General features: G+C 52.9%; 1 protein-coding gene across 3 annotated transcripts in view; it reads right to left on the bottom strand.

The window, feature by feature from the left end:
- Positions 1-22,510, bottom strand: part of atp11a (ATPase phospholipid transporting 11A) — a 302,794-nt gene that overhangs the window by 23,853 nt on the left and 256,431 nt on the right. For all 3 annotated transcript variants that reach the window (XM_070891812.1, XM_070891813.1, XM_070891815.1), the window contains 2 exons: positions 9,132-9,235; positions 4,999-5,164 (listed from right to left, as the gene is read on the bottom strand). In XM_070891812.1, the coding sequence (XP_070747913.1) occupies positions 4,999-5,164; positions 9,132-9,235 (270 nt within the window). The remainder of the gene's footprint in view (positions 1-4,998; positions 5,165-9,131; positions 9,236-22,510) is intronic.

The raw sequence follows: 22,510 nt of genomic DNA, 5'->3' as shown, positions 1-22,510 counted from the left end.
TCAATTTCCCCAACACAATTTCCCGACGAATAAGGATTTCCCTCAGTTCCTCCTTCTTACTAGACCCTCTGACCCCTTTTATATCCGGAAGGTTGTTTGTGTCCTCCTTAGTGAATACCGAACCAAAGTACTTGTTCAATTGGTCTGCCATTTCTTTGTTCCCCGTTATGACTTCCCCTGATTCTGACTGCAGGGGACCTACGTTTGTCTTTACTAACCTTTTTCTCTTTACATATCAAAAGAAGCTTTTGCAGTCCGTCTTAATGTTCCCTGCAAGCTTCCTCTCGTACTCTATTTTCCCTGCCCTAATCAAACCCTTTGTCCTCCTCTGCTGAGTTCTAAATTTCTCCCAGTCCCCGGGTTCGCTGCTATTTCTGGCCAATTTGTATGCCACTTCCTTGGCTTTAATACTATCCCTGGTTTCCCTCAATAGCCACGGTTGAGCCATCTTCCCCTTTTTATTTTTACGCCAGACAGGGATGTACAATTGTTGTAGTTCATCCATGCGGTCTCTAAATGTCTGCCATTGCCCATCCAAAGTCAACCCCTTAAATATCATTCATCAATCTATCCTAGCCAATTCATGCCTCATACCTTCAAAGTTACCCTTCTTTAAGTTCTGGACCATGATCTCTGAATTAACTGGTTCATTCTCCATCCTAATGTAGAATTCCACCATATTATGGTCACTCTTCCCCAAGGGGTCTCGCACAACGAGATTGCTAATTAATCCTCTCTCATTACACAAAACCCAGTCTAAGATGGCTCCTCCCCCTAGTTGGTTCCTCGACATATTGGTCTCGAAAACCATCCCTTATGCACTCCAGGAAATCCTTCTCCACCGTATTGCTTCCAGTTTGCTAAGCCCAATCTATATGCATATTAAAGTCACCCATGATAACTGCTGCACCTTTATTGCATGCACCCCAATTTCCTGTTTGATGCCCTCTCCAACATCACTACTACTGTTTGGAGGTCTGTACACAACTCCCACTAACGATTTTTTTGCCCTTTGGTGTTCTGCAGCTCTACCCATATAGATTCCACATCATCCAAGCTAATGTCCTTCCTAACTATTGCATTAATCTCCTCTTTAACTAGCAATGCTACCCCACCTCCTTTCCTTTTATTCTATCCTTCCTGAATGTTGAATACCCTTGGATGTTGAGTTCCCAGCCCTGATCATCCTGGAGCCACGTCTCTGTAATCCCAATCACATCATATCTGTTAACATTTATTTGCACAGTTAATTCATCCACCTTATTATGGATACTCCTTGCATTAAGACACAAAGCCTTCAGGCATGTTTTTTTAACACCCTTTCTCCTTTTAGAATTATGATGTAGTGTGGCCCTTTTTGTTTCATTCCTTTGTTTACTCAGCCTTCCATATTGCTTTTTACCTTTCTACCATCTGTTTCTGACTCCATATTGCTTCGCCCTGTCTCGCTGCATAGGTTCCCATCCCTCTGCCATATTAGTTTAAACACTCCCGAACTACATTAGAAAATGTTACCCCAAGGACATCAGTTAAGGTCCCACTTCCCCCAGAACTGGTTCCAATGTCCCAGGAATTTAAATCCTTCCCTCTTGCACCACTGCTCAAGCCACGTATTTATTCTAACTATCCTGCTCCCTCTACTCTGATTAGCACGTGGCACTGGTAGCAATCCAGAGATTACACTTTTGAGGTCCTACTTTTTAATTTAACTCGTAGCTCCCTAAATTCAGCTTGTAGGACCTCTTCCTGCTTCTTACCTATATCGTTGGTACCTACATGTACCACGACAACTGGCTGTTCACCCTCCCTCTCCAGAATGCTCTGCAGCCGCTCCTAGACATCCTTGACCCTTGCACCAGGGAGGCAACAAACCATCCTGGAATCTCAGTTGCGGTCGCAGAAACTCCTATCTATTCCCCTTACAATAGAGTCCCCTATACTATAGCTCTCCCACTCTTTTTCTCGCCCTTCTGTGCAGCAGAGCCACCAATGGTGCCATGAACCTGGGTGCTGGTGTCTTCCCCTGGTAAGCCATCTCATGAGTAACTGGAATGAGAAGGAAGGTGAAGAGATTACCCCCTGATGAGTATGTTGGATGAGATGGCCAAGGAGAGAGATGGATGGGCAGTTGAGGCTACTGGTCACAGAAAGGCAATGATTCAAGACTGGGTTGGCAGCAGGAGATAACATTTTCTGAGGAATAATGTACATTGAAGTAGGGATCATCAAACAATGAATGTTGAAGAAGGTGGAGCTGAAAAGTTGGATGAGTAGATGAGTGGAAGAGAAGGAGAGGCGAGCAGTTTCCAGGAAGTGCCAGAGAAAGGGGAATAAGAGTCATCATCATCATAGGTAGTCCCTCGGAATCGAGGAAGACTTGCTTCCACTCCTAAAGTGAGTTCTTTGGTGGCTGAACAGTCCAATACGAGAGCCACAGACTCTGTCACAGGTGGGACAGATAGTCGTTGAGGGAAGGGGTGGGTGGGACTGGTTTGCTGTACACTCTTTCCGCTGTCTGTGCTTGATTTCTGCATGCTCTCGGCGTTGAGACTCGAGGTGCTCTCTCGGTTGCACTTCCTCCACTTAGGGTGGACTTGGGCCAGGGACTCCCAGGTGTCAGTGGGGATGTTACACTTTATCAGGGAGGCTTTGAGGGTGTCTTAGTAACGTTTCCGCTGCCCACCTTTGGCTCGTTTGCCATGAAGGAGCTCCGAGCACTTGCTTTGGGAGTCTCGTGTCTGGCATGCGGACTATGTGGCCTGCCCAGCGGAGCTGATCGAGTGTGGTCAGTGCTTCAATACTGGGGATGTTGGCCTGAATGAGGACGCTGATGTTGGTGTGCCTGTCCTCCCAGGGGATTTGTAGGATCTTGCGGAGACATCGGTGGTGATATTTCTCCAGCAACTTGAAGTGTCGACTGTACATGGTCCATGTCTCTGAGCCATACAGGAGGGAAGGTATTACTACAGCCCTATAAACCATGAGCTTGGTGGCAGTTTTGAGGGGCTGGCCTTCAAACACTCTTTTCCTCAGGTGACCGAAGGCTGCATTGGCGCACTGGAGGCGTTGTTGGATCTCATTGTCGATGCCTGCTCTTGTTGATAGGAGGCTCCCAAGATGTGGGAATTGGCTTGGGGCAAGATGTGCATACAAGTGGATACAAAAGTAAGCCTGAATTACCTTTTGTTGGTAAGATGGAGATTTACATAAAACAAGGTTTAAAACAGGGCAGAGAAGAGGGTATATCAAATAGTTATAAATTAACGGAAGGAGCAGGATGCAGTGTGGGGAGAAAATGGTGTGAAGAGAAGCTTTGAGCAACTACCAGTCATAAGGAGAGGGGTCCGGTTTGGAGATGGTAGAAGAGCAAACGTGGATTTGGGAACAGTTGGAAGGTCAAAAGTAGCAGTCAGTCAAAATGCACTGGCAGAGGTTGCAACTGGAAGATCTAATAGATTCAGGGAGCCAATAAAGGAGTAGAGAATCGAGGAAGAACCACTGGCAGTAGATCCAGCACAAGTAAATCCAGGGTCCATCAGAGCTAGCAATGGAGATCAGAGGATCCAGGGACCAATGGAGGAGGAGGAGGAGTGAAATCCAGAAGATCAGGGAGCTGAAGAAGGTAGAAGAGTAACTCAGGAGACTGGTGGAGATGAGGAATTTGTCGGGCAGCATGAAGATCCTGCCCAACAAAGGATGATGAGGAATATCAGAAAGGAAGTGTGCCGTGGAACAGAGTCCACGGCCACAAGACCCGAATAGGTAGTGATATTACAAAGGTCGTTGAGCAACATGTGCAGTAGATGCAGTACAGCAGCAAGTACAACCTGTGGCTACAGCGTTGGACGCAAATGTAGCACTACATTGGAGCCAATTTGTGAGGCAATTGGGATTATTCAACAAGGTAAAGGTATGAATGTTTTTTTTCTACTAATGTGGAGCAAGTGTTCCGGGTTTCTTCAATTTGTAAAGTTTTGGATCAAAATATAGGTGAAACTTCAACCACAGGGATTTTATATTCACACTACACTTGTAATGGATCTAACAAAAAAGCAAAATTGCTTCAAATTCCCCAGGGATTCTATCCATTTTTTGGCACAACATCAGAAATAATGGGGACAAAAACTGCCCATCCCACTTTTCCACGGTACAATGGCAGAACAGGAATCGCATCTAACCCTGCTGGCAACCTGTGACCCTGACCTTGCTGAGAGTTTCTGGGGCCAGGAAATCATAATACAGGTAGGCAAGTGTTGGTACATCTTGAGCACCTGCTGGGGAGGGGCAGAGGTGCAAAATGAGGTACTTGTTAGTTGCTTGAGAGCTAAGCAGGTAGGAGCAGGTTTAAACAGTTGTTTCAATTTGAAATTGGCCCTTTATACAGGTGTGTCCTGACCCGCGTTTGCAACAACCTGCAGGCCTCACTTATGCTGCTCCACACAACTGAACACCAGTGTCTTGCTGGTGCCCAATTCATTCGGGGCAGACGCGGCAACAACAAATGCTAACCCATCAGCCCTGCCACCTTTGCACATGCCAGGATTCTAACAGCAGCTGAAACTATTGCCCACTCTGCACATCCCCCAGAGGAAACTCTCAGGGTCTGCTCTGGGGTTTGGGCCTGATGTCAACAATATCCCATCGCATTTCCCACCTCTCACTTCTATAAATTACTCCCCAGGGCCTGAGGAAATTCAGGGCTAAACTGTCTGAGCTGCAGCTATCTGCCAGAGTGAATGGATATTTGCTCTCTGTGAATGGATAATTAAAAATAATATACAATTCAGTACGTATCCACATTCTTTAAACTTAGCGTTCATTAATCTGCTGGGAATTTAGTGAAATGCTGAGCAACATTTCCCCCACAGTTTATTTTTGTCTTTTACCTGAATGAAAAGCAACAATATGTTCATTGCCAGTTGCGATGCATTGCACTCTCAGACAGCAATTGCTGCTCCCAATTACTGTTAATTTCTGACACCGCGCACTAAACATTACCTGAACTTTCTCCGCTGCTGTTGGCCAAAGCTGCCTGTAGATCACTTTTTTAACTATATCCGGAAGGAGACTGACTGTTATTAACAGGATAATCCCTAACCAGGCTGGCCCTGTGGAGAGCATCTGCATGAAGACATAGTACATTCGCTGGTAATTCAGAAAAGGCCTGAGAAGAAAACAAACATCATCAAGGAAAAGAAGGGACAGTAAACTCTGCTTCAGAGACAATAGGATGTGAATAAGTAACGGCAGTGCATTCCAGTGCATATTACCCCATTTTGAAAAGTATTTTTCCATCCTTGTTTTCCACTCAAACTAATTTGCATATCGCTGAACAGAAAATCTGCCAGGAACCAGCGCAATCAGACAGCATTTTATCATTATTCTCTTTTAAAAATGTTCCTTTAAAATCTATTCCTTGATATATTTAAGAGTTGGTAAAGTTTGATTAATACAGTTGAAAATGGGCTTATCACAAAAAATAAGCATTTTAAAATCAGTATCTCGTCATCACTGATGAGGTTAAATTACTGAAAAGTACTTAAAAAAATATACAATATTATGTTCTAGTTAGAATGAAGTACAGCAGTCAGTACCTTAGAAACCTAAAAGAATTAAAAGCGTGCCTATTAGTGTCCTTGCGCCCAAAGGTTCGAGCTACATTTTTGGAGCCTCTGAGCAAACGAGCGGCTTTAGCACAAAGTCCCAATGGTGATTAATGCACCCTGGGGCATGGGCAGTTTCGTGAGCGGGGCCTACCTCTAGCACGTTATTTTTAAAACTAGCGCAACAGATCGCAGAAACTCGAGTTGCGCTGAACACAATTTGTGCTTAAAATTTTATATAGAAACATAGAAAATAGGTGCAGCAGTTGGCCATTTGGCCCTTCGAGCCTGCACCACCATTCAAAAAGATCATGGCTGATCATTCCCTCAGTAACCCTTTCCTGCTTTCTCTCTTTAGCCATAAGAGCCATATCTAACTCCCTCTTGAATATATCCAATGAACTGGCATCAACAACTCTCTGCGGTAGGGAATTCCACAGGTTAACAACTTTCTGAGTGAAGAAGTTTCTCCTCATCTCAGTCCTAAATGGCCTACCCCTTAACCTAAGACTTTGTCCCCTGGTTCTGGACATCCCCAACATCGGGAACATTCTTCCTGTATCTAACCTGTCCAGTCCCATCAGAATTTTATATGTTTCTGAGATCCTCTTTCCTTCAAAACTCCAGTGTATAAAGGCCGAGTTGATCCAGTGTCTCCTCATATGACAGTCCAGCCATCCCGGGCATCAGTCTGGTGAACTTTCGCTGCACTCCCTCAATAGGCAAGAACGTCCTTCCTCAGATTAGGAGACCAAAACTGAACACAATATTCCAGGTGAGGCCTCACCAAGGTCCTGCACAACTGCAGTAAGACCTCCCTGCTCCTATACTCAAATCCCCTAGCTATGAAGGCCAACATATCATTTGCCTTCTTCACCGCCTGCTGTACCTGCATGCCAACTTTCAATGACTGATGAACCATGACATCCAGGTCTCGTTGCACTTCCCCTTTTCCTAATCTGCCGCTATTCAGATAATATTCTGCATTTGTGTTTCTGCCCCCAAAGTGGATAACCTCACATTTATCGACATTATACTGCATCTGCCATGCATTTGCCCACTCACCTAACCTGTCCAAGTCAACCTGCAGCCTCTTAGCGTCCTCCTCACAGCTCACACCGCCACCCAGTTTAGTGTCATTTGCAAACTTGGAGATATTACTCTCAATTCCTTCATCTCATGTATATTGTAAAGAGCTGGGGTCCCAGTACTGAGATCTGCAGCACCCCACTAGTCACTGCCTGCCATTCTGAAAAGGACCCGTTTATCCCGACTCTCTGCTTCCTGTCTGCCAACCAGTTCTCTATTCACTTCAGTACATGACCGCCAATACCATGTGCAATGTTTTGTGCCAGTTACGCCGATATCGGGGGAAATGCACAGTAAAACCAATGCAATCGAACGGAAACCCAAAGCCATTATGTCCAGTTTTAAAATGATGAGGGACATTGGCCCAGAAATCCCGGTCGGCTGCTTCCCGCAGTATGGAGTTCCCATTATGATGAATGAGAACCCCCCGCAAACACACAAAATAGAAAGCAAGACACTACATATTTAACATAAATTTAAATTAAAGTTATTTATTAATTATTAAAAATATCTAGTTTTCCAATTTTTAAAAAAGTTTTAAAATTATGCTTTAAAATAAATTTAACATAGTGGGCAGGGTTTTTAATAAATAAAATGTGTTTTTCTAATTTTATTTTTTATGTTTTAAGTATGTTTTAAAACTGTTACGCCTGCAAAAGTAGGCTTTGCGCCTGCTTTTATCAGGCACAAGAGTTTTCAGGACATTTGCTGGGCAAGATATGGATAAATACCGCAATCTTGCCCATGCAAATGTCCTGGCTGCCGAGATACGGAAGATCTGTCAAGCTCGCTTGACAGGTTGAAAAAGCCGATTTTCAGCGTATGCGCTTTGTGCGCTAAAAAACGGCTTTTGCGATGCCTTCCTGGGTGCGTATACACTCAGTACAGAACTGGGAGGCCGGAATTTCTGCTCCAGTGTGTCCAGTTTTAGAACGCTGTTGTGCACACTGCTAACCTGATGTGCTTCCCATGACTGAGGGATCGCTCCTTCATTCTCTACTCCACAGCAAATATTCTGCTCAGGTGCTTCATGCAGATTGTATTTGGTGCGTTTCTTCAGAAAGAAAGGCATTTGCTGCATGTGGTTTAAAACTTCTCGTCTTGCTACTTTTAGTGATAAAGTAAATATGAGTTTTAAAACAATCTTTCACTAAATTATGCACAGAGAGGAACTTCAAGTCTACACAGCTGTTGCTGCAAAGGTACAAACCGATTGTTGCATTTGTTCTCCCTCAGAGAATAGCAACAGGTCACATTAAACACAGACTGTAATAGTCTGGTTTGACAAAAATATAAGTTCGAGAATTGGATCGAATGTCAGTGCGTCAGTTTTGTGGCATTCCTAATTTTCCAATTATTAAAATTGGGAACAGTGCCAACAGGGCATGGTGGCCCCTGTGCCCAATTCAATGATCTATACTCCGTTGAATAGGGCTCTGTGATGAGGTGGTGGGTCACTGAATTTACTCATAGTTGCCAATTTCTTGAAGCTCTTCCTGCTTTTTATACCTCTTCTATTAATGCGAATAGAAAAAATATTGGCATAGAAAAATCGGTGGTGGTATGGGGTAAATGGCAGGATATGCCTACCTGCAACCTTCATCCCTGACCCCGCCAAAGTTTGTGGAGTCGAGGGAGGAGTCATGAGTAATGGGCCCTCCTTAGTTTGGGGGAGCATCTGGGGCAGTCTCCTGCCAAAGAGGCTGAAGCTTGCTAGACCAGGTGAGTACAGGAGACCCTCTCCCTATAAAGAGGAAGATGATGATAATAGCCCAATGACCACGGGTTCCACGGAGTTTGAAGCTAATGGAATGGACACACATGTTTAGGATGATTTACTATAAATGTTATTCATGGCCCTTGTCACCTGCTCCAGTTTCAATTTTGATATTTATTCCCAAACAACTGATGTCTCATTTTATAATTGAAAACTAAATGCTGGAAACACTCAGCAGGTCAGGCAGCAACTGTGGGGAAGAAGCAAAAGTTAGTGTTTCAGGTCGATGATCTTTTGTCAGAACTGAAATCGGTTATCAACCTGAATCCAGTACTTTGCCGATGTCTCCTTTTGTTTGTTTCATTTTTCCTTTACCCAACATTTTTAAGGAAGTTAAGATTTTATTTATCTATCATTCAGTGAGAAAGCAGCTGTGTTTAAATAAAACCCATTCTTGATAGGGAGGTGTGATAACATGCCATCACTGCCCAAAAGATGTGGTACTTTTATCACACTGATCTCGATTACATGTTCTTCAAATGCAGTCCCATGCCATCAATTAAATTCTTCCAATATATATTTGTGAAACAAATAAAGTTTGTGAAACAAATACTTTGATGTTTAAATCGGATCTAGTCTCTGTCCTTCTGAAAACCTTAGTTTTATCGAGGGAAACAAACACTTAAATGTTTTGTTTGATAGTGAGCCCGTAACACACTTACCAGATAATGCCTCCCCAAAGCAGAGAAAAGATGATGTAAAACAGCAGCGAGCCCCATATCACAAAGTGGTTTATCCATGTCCAGTGATGAGTGTCCAGCCCAAGCTGTGAAAACAAAAACATGACACCTTTGTAACTACCCAACTGTCAGGGTACAGGATGTGTCCAACGATAGGAGAAGCACAAAACAGCAGAGGGATGAAACAACCGAGGTCGATGTCCACATGCAACTTATATTCCCTATGATAAACTAGGAAATGGTTTAGGAAATATTTTGCAAATTAATTTGAGGCAATATTGAATTTTTAATGAGGTTTTCATTTCCCATCCTCTCTCAGAAAGTAGAATTCAGTTGGAACACAAACTGTGATCGCAGATTTTTAGATAGTTTATCAAGACATTCATCAACCAGCTGAGTACAGTCCATACACGAGGACCCACCAAGAGCCCCATTCCTCCCTCACCCACCTAGTGCCCATTCTCCCCCCCTCAAGCCATCCAGTTCCCCATTCCCCCCTACCCCACCCTGTGCCCCATTCTCCCCTTCATCCATCAGTGCCACAATCTCCCCTCACCTACCCAGTGCCCCATTCCCCCTGCACACAGCCAGTACCCCATTACCCCCTCACCCAAACAGTGCCCAATTTCCCTCTCACCATACCCACTGCCCCATTCTCCCCCCTCACCCCAGTGCCCCATTCCCTCTCACCTACCCAGTGCCCCATTCTCTCTAATTAACCCAGTGCCTGATTCTCCCCCATCACTCACCCACAGCCCCATTCTCCCACCCATTTACTGCCCCATTCCCCACCTCCACCCAATGCCCCATTCCCCCCTCACCTACCCAGTGCCCCATTCTCCCCCCTAACCAACCAATACCCCATTCTCCCCCCCCCCCCACCCAGTACCCTATTCGCCTCTCATCCACCCACTGCCTCATTTTCCCTGCTGCCCATCCAGTGCCCCATTCTCCCACCCCCATACCTAGTGTCCCATCACCCCCCCACCCAGTGCCCCATCCCACACCCACCCAATGCCCAATGGGGCACTGGATTGCACACCCATCCAGTGCCCCATCCCCCCCCCCCCCCCAACCCACCTGTGGCCATTCTCCCCCCTCACGCATCAAGTGCACATTTTCCCCCCTCACCCACCCAGTGCCCTATCCAACCCCCACCCAGTGCCCCATCCAGACCCTGACTCAGTGCCCCATTCAGCCATTCACCCAGCCAGTGCCCATTCTCCCCCCCATCCACCGCCCATTCTCCCCCTCACCCACCCACTGCATCATTCACCCCCACCCAGTGCCCAATCTACTGCCCACCCAGTGCCCCATTCCCCCCTTACCCACCCAGTGCCCCATTCTCCCCCTCTGCCCAGTGCCCCATTCCCCCTCACCCACCCAGTGCCCCATTCCCTCCCACCCACCCAGTGCCCCATTCTCCCCCGCTGCCCAGCGCCCCATTCTCCCACCCTACCCAGTGCCCCATTCCCCCCCCAACCAACCAATACCCCATTCTCCGCCCCCCACCCAGTACCCCATTTACCCCTCATCCACCTACTACCCCATTCTCTCCCCCCCACCCAGTGCCCCATTCTCCACCCCCTCACCCAGTGCCCCATTCTTCCCCACCACCCAGTGCCCCATTCTCCCACCCCATCCAGTGCCCCATTCCCCACCCCATCCAGTGCCCCATTCTCCACCCCCCACCCAGGGCTCCATTCTCCACCCCCCACCCAGGGCTCCATTCTCCCTCCTCCCTCCCCCACCCAGTGGCCCATTCTCTCCCCCTCACGCACCCAGTGGTTCATTCCCTTCCCCCCAGCTAGTTTGCATTCCCCCTCCTCCACCCAATGCTCCATTCTCCTCCCTCCACCCAGTGCCCCATTCTCCCCCTCCCACCCAGGGCCCCATTCTCCCCCTCCCACCCAGGGCCCCATTCTCCCCCTCCCATCCAGGGCGCCATTCTCCCCCTCCCACCCAGGGCGCCATTCTCCCCCTCCCACCCAGGGCCCCATTCTCTCTTCCCCATCCAGTGCCCCATACTCTTCCCCCCACCCAGAGCCTCATGTTCCCTCTCACCTACCGCCCCATTCTCCCCTTAACAGAGTGCCCCAATCTCCCTCCTTACTCACCCACTGCCCCATTCTGCCCCCTCACAGCCTCATTCCCCCTTCGCCCACCCAGTGCTCCATTCTCCCCCCAATCGGTGTCCCATTCGCCCCATACATACCCAGTGCCTCATTCTCTCCTGCGGCCACCCAGTGCCCCATTCCCTCCCCTATCCAGTGCCCCATTCTCTCCCCCAGCACCCAGTGCCCCATTCTCCACCTCCACCCAGTGCCCCATTCTCCCTCACCCACCCACTGCCCCATTCTGCCCCCTCATCACCCCATTACCCTTTCACCCAGCCAGTGCTCCATTCTCTCCCCCCACCCACTACCCCATTCTCCCCCATTCAACGTGCCATTCCCCCATACCCACCCAGTGCCACATTCTCTCCCGCCCCCACCCTATTCACTCGTACCCACCCACTGCCCCATTCTCTCTCCCCCAATCACTGCCCAATTCTCCTGCCCACCCAGTATCCCATTCTCCCCCCCCTCCATTATCTCCACCCCCACCCACTGCCCCATTCACCTCTCCCCCACCCAGTGCCCCATTCTCTCCAGTGCCCCATTCACTCCACCCCCACCAAGTGTCCCATTCTCCCCTCACCCACTGCCCCATTGCCTACCTCACCCACCCAGTGCCCATTCCCCCTCACCCACCCAGTGCCCAATCCCCCTCACACGGCCAATGACCCATTCCCACCTCACCTGGCCAGTGCCACATCCCTGGCTCAAACAATCAAAGCCCCAATTCCCCCCATACCCACCCACTCAATGCCCCATTCCAGCCCCACCCAGTGCCCCATTCTCCCCCACCCAGTGCCCATTCCACCCTCCCCACCCACTGCCCCATTCCATACTCATCCCATCCACAGTCCCATTCCCCCCCTTAACCCAGTGCCCCATATCCCCCTCACCCACTGTGCCCCATTCCTCCCTCACCCACCCAGTACTCTATTCTCTCACCCAACCCAGTGCACCTATCTCCTCCCCCCACCCAGTGCCCCATTCTCCCCCTCACCCACGCAGTGCCCCCTTCTCCCCCTCACCCACCCACTGCCCCATTCTCTCCCTCACCCACCCACTGCCCCATTCTCCCCCTCACTGCCGCATTCCCCCTCACCCATTCAATACCACATTCTCCCCACACACACACCGCCCCATTCCTCCCATACCCACCCAGTGCCCTATTTGCCTTCACCTCACCCATTGACCCATTCCCCGCCCACCCAGTACCCCATTCCCTCACCCATCCAGTGCCCTATTCTTCACCCCCCCAACCCAGTGCTCCATTCTCCCCACCCACCTACTGCCCCATTTTTTCCACCCACCCAGTGCCCCATTTTCCCTTCACCTCACCCATTGACCTATTCTCTGCCCACCCACTACCCCATTCCCTCATCCACCCAGTGCCCTATTCTCTCCCTCCAACCTAGTGCTCCATTCTCCCCACCCACCGCCCCATTCCCTCACCACACACACAATGTCCCATTCCCCCCTCATCCCATCCACTGCCCCATTCTCTCCCCACCTAATGCCCCATTCTTCGCCCCCACAGCCAGTGCCCACTCCCGCTCACATAAACAGTACCCCATTCATCCCTCACCAACCCAATGCCCCATTCTCTCCCCCCACTGCCCCCCCAGCCATTACCCCATTCTCTCCCCCCACTCAGTGCCCCATTCTCCCTCCCCCATCCAGCACCCCATTCTCCCTCACCCGCCCAGCACCCCAATCTCCCCTCACCCACTCAGTGCCTCATTCTCTCCCCTTACCCCACTAGAGCCCCAGTTCCCCCTCACCCATCCAGTACTCCATTCTCCCCCCTTAACCCAGTGCCCCATTCTCCCCCCTTAACCCAGTGCCCTATTCCCCCCATCACGGTCCCATTCCCCCCTTACTCACAAAGTACCTCATTCTCTCCCCTCCCCCCACCCAGTGCCCCATTCTCCCCCACCCATTGCTCCATTGTCCCCCTCAATTGCCCAGTGCCCCATTCCCCTCATACCTGTCCAATACCCCATTCCTTAACCCACCCAGTGCCCTATTCTCTCCCCACCCAGTACCCCATTCTCTCCCCCCCACCCAGTGCCCCATTCTCACCACCCATCCACAGCCCCATTCCCCCCTCACCCCACCCACTGCCCCATTCTGTCCCCACCCAACCAGTGCCCATACCCCCCTCACACACCCAATGCCCCATTCTCTCCCTTTAACCCAGTGCCGCATTCTCCCCTCTCACCCACCCAGTGTCCCATTCTCCCCCCCCCACCCAGTGCCCATTCCCTCCCCCCACCAAGAGCCCCATTCTCCCTCCCCCACCCAGTACCACATTCTCCCTCACCTGCCCAGTGTCCCATTCCGCCCACACCAATCCAGTGACCTATCCTTGCCTCAAGCAACCAATGCCCAGTGCCCCATTCTCTCCCTATCCCGAGAGCCCCAGTTCCCCCTCACCCACCAACTGCCCCAATCTCCATATTCATAGCCCCATTCCCTCCCCCTCCAACTCCCCCATTCTCCCCCACTCGGTGTCCCATTATCCCCATACCCACCCAGTGCCTCATTCTGTCCCGCTCCCACCCAGTGCCCCATTATCCCCTTCCCACCCAGTGCCCCAATCTCACCCCCCCACTCAGTGCACCATTCTCCCCTCATCCCACCCACTGCCCCATTCCCCACCCACCCACCAGTGCTCCATTTCTCCCCTTAACCCGCAGGGATCAGTGCTGGGATGCCAACTATTTACAATCTATATTAACGACTTGGAAGAAGGGACTGAGTGTAACGTAGCCATGTTTGCTGATGATTCAAAGATGGGAGGAAAAGCAATATGTGCGGAGGACACAAAATTTCTGCAAAAAGACATAGACAGGCTAAGTGAGTGGGCAGAAATTTGGCAGATGGAGTATAATGTGGGGAAGTGTGAGGTCATGCACTTTGAGAGAAAAAAAATCAAAGAGCAAGTTATTATTTAAATGGAGAAAGATTGCAAAGTGCTGCAGTACAGTGGGACCTGGGGGTACTTGTGCATGAAACACAAAAGGATAGTATGCAGGTACAGCAAGTGATCAGGAAGGCTAATGGAATCTTGGCCTTTATTGCAAAGGGGATGGAGTATAAAAGCAGGGAAGTCTTGCTACAGCTACAGGGTATTGGTGAGGCCACACCTGGAATACTGCATGCAGTTTTGGTTTCCATACTAACGAAAGGATCATCATCATCATCATAGGCAGTCCCTCGGAATCGAGGAAGACTTGCTTCCACTCTTAGAATGAGTCCTTCGGTGGCTGAACAGTCCAATACGAGAGCCCACAGTCCCTGCCACAGGTGGGACAAACAGCCGTTAAGGGGAAGGGTGGGTGGGACAGGTTTGCCGCATGTTCTTTCCGCTGCCTGCGCTTGTCTTCTGCATGCAGTCGCCGATCAGACTCGAGGTGCTCAGCAGCCTCCCGGATGCACTTCCTCCGCTTAGAGCGGTCTTTGGCCTGGGACTCCCAGTTGTCGGTGGGGATGTTGCATTTCATCAGGGAAGCTTTGAGGGTTTCCTTCGAACGTTTCCTCTGTCCACCTTTGGCTCGTTTGCCATGAAGAAGTTCCGAGTAGAGCGCTTGCTTTAGGAGTCTGGTGTCTGGAATGCAGACAATGTGGCCTGCCCAGTGGAGCTGATCAAGTGTGGTCAATGCTTCCAATGCTGGGGATGTTGGCCTGGACGAGGACACTGATGTTGGTGTGTCTGTCCTCCCAGGGGATTTGTAGGATTGTGCAGAGGCATTGTTGCTGGTATTTCTCCAGCGACTTGAGGTGTCTACTGTACATGGTCCAAGTCTCTGAGCCATACAGGAGGACGGGTATTACTACAGCCCTGTAGACCATAAGCTTGGTGGTAGATTTGAGTGCCTGGTCTTCGAACACCCTTTTCCTCAGGCGGCAGAAGGCTGCGCTGGCGCAATGAAGGCGGTGTTGAACCTCCTCATCAATGTCTGCTTTTGTTGATAAAGGGCTCCTGAGGTATGGGAAATAGTCCACGTTGTCGAGGGCCGCTCCATGGATCTTGATGACTGGGGGACAGTGCTGTGCGGCGAGGACAGGCTGGTCTGTCTTACGGATGTTTAGCGTAAGGCCCATGCTTTCATACACCTCAGTAAATATGTCGACTATGTCCTGGAATTCAGCCTCTGAATGTGCGCAGATGCAGGTGTCGTCCACCTAATGTAGCTCGACGATAGAGGTTGGGGTGCTCTTGGACCTGGCCCGGAGGCCTGGTCCTGAATTTTAGTTCCACTCCATCAGGGAGCTTATTGACTGTGAGGTGAAGCATGGCAGCGAGGAAGATTGAGAAGAGGGTTGGGGTGATGATGCCACCCTGTTTGACTCCGGTCCGGATGTGGATTGGGTCTGTAATGGATCCGTTGGTAAGGATCATGGCCTGTCTGTCGTCGTGGAGCAGGCGGAGGATGTTGACGAACTTTTGGGGGCATCCAAAATGGAGGTGGATGCTCCATAGACCCTCACAGTTGACATTGTCAAAGGCCTTTATAAGGTCGAAAAAGGTCATGTATAAGGGTTGGTGCTGTTCCCTGCATTTTTCCTGCAGCTGTCGCGCTGCAAAGATCATATCTGTTGTGCCCCGTAGGGGACGAAATCCGCACTGTGACTCCAGGAGGAGCACCTCGGCCACAGGGAGAAGGCGGTTGAGGAGGACTCTAGCGATAACTTTCCCAGTGGCTGATAGCAGGGAGATTCCTCTGCAGTTGCCACAGTTGGACTTGTCCCCTTTTTAAAAGATGGTCACGATCACTGCATCTCTGAGATCTCCCGGCATGCTCTCCTCCCTCCAGATGAGGTAGATGAGGTCATGTTTCTGCGCCAACACCGCCTCTCCGAAAGTATATACTTGCTTTGGAGGTAGTTCAGAGAAGGTTCACAAGGTTGATTCCGGAGATGAGGGGGTTGACTTATGAGGAAAGGTTGAGTTCATTGGAATTCAGAAGAATGAGAGGTGATCTTATCGAAACATATAAGATTATGAGGGGGCTTGACAAGGTGTATGCAAAGAAGATGTTTCCACTGATGGGGGAGACTGGAACTAGACGGCATGATCTTAGAATAGGGGGACGCCCATTTAAAACAGAGATGAGGAGAAATTTCTTCTCTCAGAAGGTTGTAAATCTGTGGAATTTGCTGCCTCAGAGAGCTGCGGAAGCTGGGACATTGAATACATTTAAGACAGAAATAGACAGTTTCTTAAACGATAAGGGGATAAGGGGTTATGGGGAGCGGGCAGGGAAGTGGAGTTGAGTCCATGATCAGATCAGTCATGATCTTATTGAATGGCGGAACAGGCTTGAGGGGCCATATGGCCTACTCCTGTTCCTATTTCTTATGTTCCTCGATTTCAACGGACTGCCTATGATGATGATAATATTCCAATGAATCTTCAGCATATCCTTACCAAGGTTCTTACATCCTTTCTATAATTGCTTATAGGAACTGCACATAATACCCTCGCTGTATCTTTACGGAACAGGCTCGAGGGACCATATGGCCAACTCCTGTTCCTATTTCTTATGTTCTTATAAGAATGCAACCTGGACAGCCCCTTTCAGGATGGGATATCCGGGATCACATCATCCCAATTGGGAACCCCAATTCCCCTTTAAACATTTGTCCCACACCTTCCCTCTCTTACTGACCATCACAGCGTCCTTTTGGTCACAATGCTGAAATAAAAGCCACCACCAAAGAAACATTCCAATCCAACTTTATCCATGGGTGTGGGTGTATCAGAGTGTTACAGTGAGGGGTGTAAGGTATATCAGTGTTACAGTGAGGGAGTGGGATATTGAATGGCAGAGCAGGCTCGAGGGGCCATATGGCTTCCTGCTGCTCCTATTTCTTATTTTCTTCGGTTCTCACCCCTTAAACCAGTGCCCGATTCTCAGCCCTTAAACCAGTACCCCATTCTCCCGCTCCAGCCAGCGCCCCATCCCCCCCTCACCCACCTAGTGCCCCATTCCGTCGCCTTAATCCTGTGCCCCGTTCTTACACCACCCAGTGCCCCATTCTCCCCCCTCACCCACCCAGTATCACAATCTCCCAACCCACCCGCCACTCCATTACTCCAATAGCCACCCAGTGCCCCATTCTCCACCCCTTAGCCCAGTGCCCCACTCTCTCCCCATCCTGTGTCCCATTCTCCCCTCCAGCAGTGCCCTATTTGCTCCCCTTAATCCAGTGCCCAATTCTTATCCTCCAACTAGTGCCCCATTCTCCCCCTCACCCTCCCAGTGCCCCATTCTCCCCATACCCACTCAGTACCCCATTCTCCCCATACCCACTCAGTGCCCCATTCTCCCCCCTTAACCCAGTGGCCCATTCTCCCACCACCCACCCGGTGCCCCATTCTCCCGCCACCCACCCAGTGCTCTAATCTCTCCCCATCCCCCCATCCAGTGCTCCATTCTCTCCCACCACCAGGTGCCCTATTTTCTTCATACCCACCCAGTGCCCCATTCCCCCCTCATCCACCCAGTGCCCCATTCCCCGCTTAACCCAGTGCCCCATTCTCCCCCCCGCTTAAAGCAGTGCCCCATTCTCTAACCCCATCCAGTGGCCCATTCTCCCCATACACCTAGTGACCCATCACTTACTTACCCCAACCACAGCCCCATTCCCACTCACCCCAACCACTGTCCCATTCTCTCCCTTAACCCACCAGTGCCCCATTCTCTCTGCTTAACCCAGTGTCCTATTCTCTCCCCCCCCCACCCAGTGGCCCACATTCCCCACTCACCCACCACAACCACATTCTCCAACCCCCCACCCAGTGCCCCATTCTCTCACACTCCCACCCAGTGACCCATTCCCCATTCTCTCCCACTCCCACCCAGAAGACCCATCCCCCCATTCTCTCCCATCCCACCCAGTGACCCATCCCCCCATTCTCTCCCACTCCCACCCAGTGACCCATTCCCCCATTCTCTCCCACTCCCACCCAGTGACCCATCCCCCCATTCTCTCCCACTCCCACCCAGTGACCCATTCCCCCATTCTCTCCCACTCCCACCCAGTGACCCATTCCCCCATTCTCTCCCACCCAGTGACCCATCCCCCCATTCCCTCCCACTCCCACCCAGTGACCCATTCCCCCATTCTCTCCCACTCTCACCCAGTGACCCAGCCCCCCATTCTTTCCCACCCCACCCAGTTACCCATTCCCCCCCTCATCCACCACAGCCCTATTCTCCCCCCCCCGCACCTAGTGCCCTATTTTTTCCCACCCCCACCCAATCATCCATTCCCTCCCACCACCCAGTGCCCCATTCTCTCTCCCGCACCATGCCCCATTCTCCCCCCTCACCCCACCCAGTGCTCCATTCTCTCCCCCTCCCACTCAGTGCCCCATTCTCTCCTCATCCCATTCTCCCCCCACCCAGTGACCCATTCACCCCATACCCATGGTGACCCATTTCTCCCCTCACCCACCCAATGCCCATTTCCCCCATCTGCATACAGTGCCCCATTCTCCCCCACCCAGTTCCCCATTCCACCCTCACCCAGTGCCCCATTTTATCCCCATACCAGTGCCCCATTTTCACCCCTCCCACTCAGTGTCCCAATGTCTCCTCACCCCATTCTTCCCTCACCCAGTGAGCCATTCTCCCCCGCACCCAGTGCCCCATTTTCTCCTCCACCCAGTGCCCCATTTCCCCCTCACCCCATCCACTGCCCCATTCTCTACCCCCACCCAGTGCCCCATTCTCGCCTCATCCACCAGTGCCCCATTGTCTCCCCTTAACCCAGTGCCCCATTCTCACTCCTTACCCATTGCCCCATTCTCACCACTTAACCCATTGCCCCATTCTCACTCCTTAACCCATTGCCCCATTCTCACCACTTAACCCAGTGCCTCATTCTGCACCCCCCCACCCACCCAGTGCCTCATTCTCCCTCTCCAATCAGCACCCCCATCCCCCCTCAACCACCCAGTACCCTATTTTCTCCCCTCACCCTGTACCCCATTCTTACCCTCCACCCAGTGCCCCATTCTCCCAACCCACCTGCTGCCCCATTCCCCCCAGTGCCCCATTCTACCTCCCCTTAAGCCAGTGCCCAATTCTTCCCCCTGAACCAGTGCCCCATTCTCCACCCCACACCCAGTGTCCCATTACCCCCTCCCCTAACCACTGCCCCATTCTCTCCCATAATCCACCAAAGCCCCATTCTCTCCCCTTAACCCAGTGCTCCATTCTCACCCCTTAACCCAGTGCCCCACTTCACACCCCACCCCGCACCCGGTGCCTCATTTCCCCCCTCCAGCCAGCGCCCCATCCCCCCCCACCCACCCACTGCCCTATTCTCTCTGTTTAATCCAGTGCCCAATTTTTATACTCCACCCAGTGCCCCATTCTCCCCCCACCCATTACTCCATTCCCTCACCCACCCACTGCCCCATTGTCCCCCTCACCCACCCACTGCCCCATTCCCCCTTCACCCACCCAGTGTCCATTGTCCCCCCCACCTCCACCCAGTGCCCCCATTGCCCCCCCCCACTCAGTGCTCAATTCTCCACCCCCCATCCACTGCCTCATTCTCCCACCCCCACCGCCCCATCTCCCCCCCACCCACTGCCACATTCCCCCCTCACCCACGCAGTGCCACTCACCCCCCTCCATACAGTGCCCCATTCACACACACCCACCCAGTGCCACATTCCCTCACCATACCAAACAGAACCCCATTCTCTCCATATCCACTCAGTGCCCCATTCCCCCATCATCCACCCAGTGCCCCATTCTCCCACAATAACCCAGTGCCAGTCCCCCCTCACCCACCCACTGCCCCATTCTCTCCCCCCCACACAGTGCCCCATTCTCCCCCTCACTCTCCCAGTGCCCCACTTTCCCACCACCCACCCAGTGCCCCATTCTCTTCCACCCCCATCACCCATTGCCCCATTCTCTCCCCCCCACCACCCAGTGCTCCATTCTCTCCCACCAACCAGTGCCCCATTTTCTCCATACCACCCAGTGCCCCATTCCCCCTCTCACCCCACCCAGTGCCCCATTCTCCCATCACCCCACCCAGTGTCCCATTCCCCCATTAACCCAGTGCCCCATTCCTCCCCCCTGAAAGCAGTGCCCCATTCTCCAGCCTCATCCAGTGCCCCATTGTCCCGATACACCCAGGGGAGAGAGAGAGGCTGGGGGGGGGTGCAGAGAGGGGCTGCGACTAAGAGGGAGAGAGAGCGAGAGACTGGGGGAGGAGGGCGATAGGCTGGGGCAGGGGGGAAAGAGAGGCGCTACGGGGGAAACGAGAGGTGCTAGGCGGGAGAACGAGAGAGACTGGGAGGGGGGCATGGCATGGGAGAGAGAGGCTGGGCGTGGGAGAGAGAGGCTGGGCGCGGGAGCTAGAGGCTGGGCATGGGAGCGAGAGGCTGGGCGCGGGAGAGAGAGGCTGGGTGTGGGAGAGAGAGGCTGGGCGTGGGAGAGAGAGGCTGGGTGTGGGAGGGAGAGGCTGGGTGTGGGAGGGAGAAGCTGGGTGTGGGAGAGAGAGGCGATGGCGGAGAGAGGCTGCAGGGGGAGAGAGAGAGGCTGGGGGGGGTGCAGAGAGGGGCTGCGGCTAAGAGGGAGAGAGAGCGAGAGGCTGGGGGAGGCGGGCGATAGGCTGGGGCAGGGGGGAACGAGAGGCTGGGGGGTGGGGAGAGCGAGAGGCTCGGGGGGGAGAGCGAGAGGCTGGGGGGGGGGGTAGAGCGAGAGGCTGGGGGGGGGAGAGAGCGAGAGGCTGGGGGGAGAGTGAGAGGCTGGGGGGGGGAAGAGCGAGAGGCTGGGGGAGGAGGAGCGAGAGGCTGGTGGCGGGGGGTGGGGGGGGAGAGAGAGAGCGAGAGGCTGGGGGGGGGGCGGAGAGCGAGAGGCTGGGGGGAGGAGAGAGCGAGAGGCTGGCGGGGGAGGGGGGGGGGAGAGGGGCTGGGGGAGAGAGAGGGGCTGGTGGGGAGAGAGAGGGGCTGGGGGGTGGGAAGAGAGAGGGGCAGGGGAGGGAAGAGAGAGGGGCAGGGGGGAAGGGAGAGGGGCAGGGGGGGGAAGAGAGAGGGGCTGGGGGGGGGGGACGAGAGAGGGGCTGGGGCGGAAGAGAGAGGCTGCGGGGGAGGGGAGGGGAGAGGGGCTGGGCGAGAGAGAGGGGCTGGTGGGGAGAGAGAGGGGCTGGTGGGGGAAGAGAGAGGGGCCGGTGGGGGAAGAGAGAAGGGCTGGTGGGGGAAGAGAGAGGGGCTGGTGGGGGAAGAGAGAGGGGCTGAGGGGTGGGAAGAGAGAGGGGCAAGGGGGGGAAGAGAGGTACAGTGGGGGGAAGAGAGGGGGGCGGGGGGGAGAGAGAGAGGCTGCGGGGGAGTGAGAGGCTGGGCGGGGCAAAAAGAGGTTGCGGGGGAGAGAGAGAGGTTGGGAGGGAAAAGGGAAAGGCTGGGGGGGGGGGGCGGAAAGAGAGAGGTTGGGGGGGGAAGAGAGAGGCTCGGGGGGGAAGAGAGAGGCTGGTGGGGGGGAAGAGAGAGGCTGGGGGTGGGAAGAGAGAGGCTGGGGGTGGGAAGAGAGAGGCTGGGGGTGGGAAGAGAGAGGCTGGGGGTGGGAAGAGAGAGGCTGGGGGTGGAAAGAGAGAGGCTGGGGGTGGGAAGAGAGAGGCTGGGGGTGGGAAGAGAGAGGCTGGGGGTGGGAAGAGAGAGGCTGGGGGTGGGAAGAGAGAGGCTGGGGGGGGGAAGAGAGAGGCTGGGGGGGGGGAAGAGAGAGGCTGGGGGGGGAAAGAGAGAGGCTGGGGGGGGAAAGAGAGAGGCTGGGGGGGGGAAGAGAGAGGCTGGGAGGGGGAAGAGAGAGGCTGGGGGGGGGAAGAGAGAGGCTGGGGGGGGAAGAGAGAGGCTGGGGGGGGGAAAGAGAGAGGCTGGGGGGGGGAAAGAGAGAGGCTGGGGGGGGGGAAGAGAGAGGCTGGGGGGGGAAGAGAGAGGCTGGGGGGGGGAAGAGAGAGGCTGGGGGGGGATGAGAGAGGCTAGGGGGAGGGATGAGAGAGGCTGGCGGGGGGGGAAGAGAGAGGCTGGCGGGGGGGAAGAGAGAGGCTGGGGGGGGAAGAGAGAGGCTGGGGGGGGAAGAGAGAGGCTGGGGGGAGGGATGAGAGAGGCTGGCGGGGGGGAAGAGAGAGGCTGGCGGGGGGGAAGAGAGAGGCTGGCGGGGGGGGAAGAGAGATGCTGGGGGGGCGGGGAAGAGAGAGAGGCTGGGGAGGGAAAAGGGA

The sequence above is a fragment of the Pristiophorus japonicus genome, chromosome 10, assembly GCF_044704955.1.
Source record: "Pristiophorus japonicus isolate sPriJap1 chromosome 10, sPriJap1.hap1, whole genome shotgun sequence".
Classification (NCBI taxonomy): domain Eukaryota; kingdom Metazoa; phylum Chordata; class Chondrichthyes; family Pristiophoridae; genus Pristiophorus; species Pristiophorus japonicus.
Note: the sequence above shows the minus strand (reverse complement) of the source record. Positions and strands in the feature narration are given on the sequence as shown.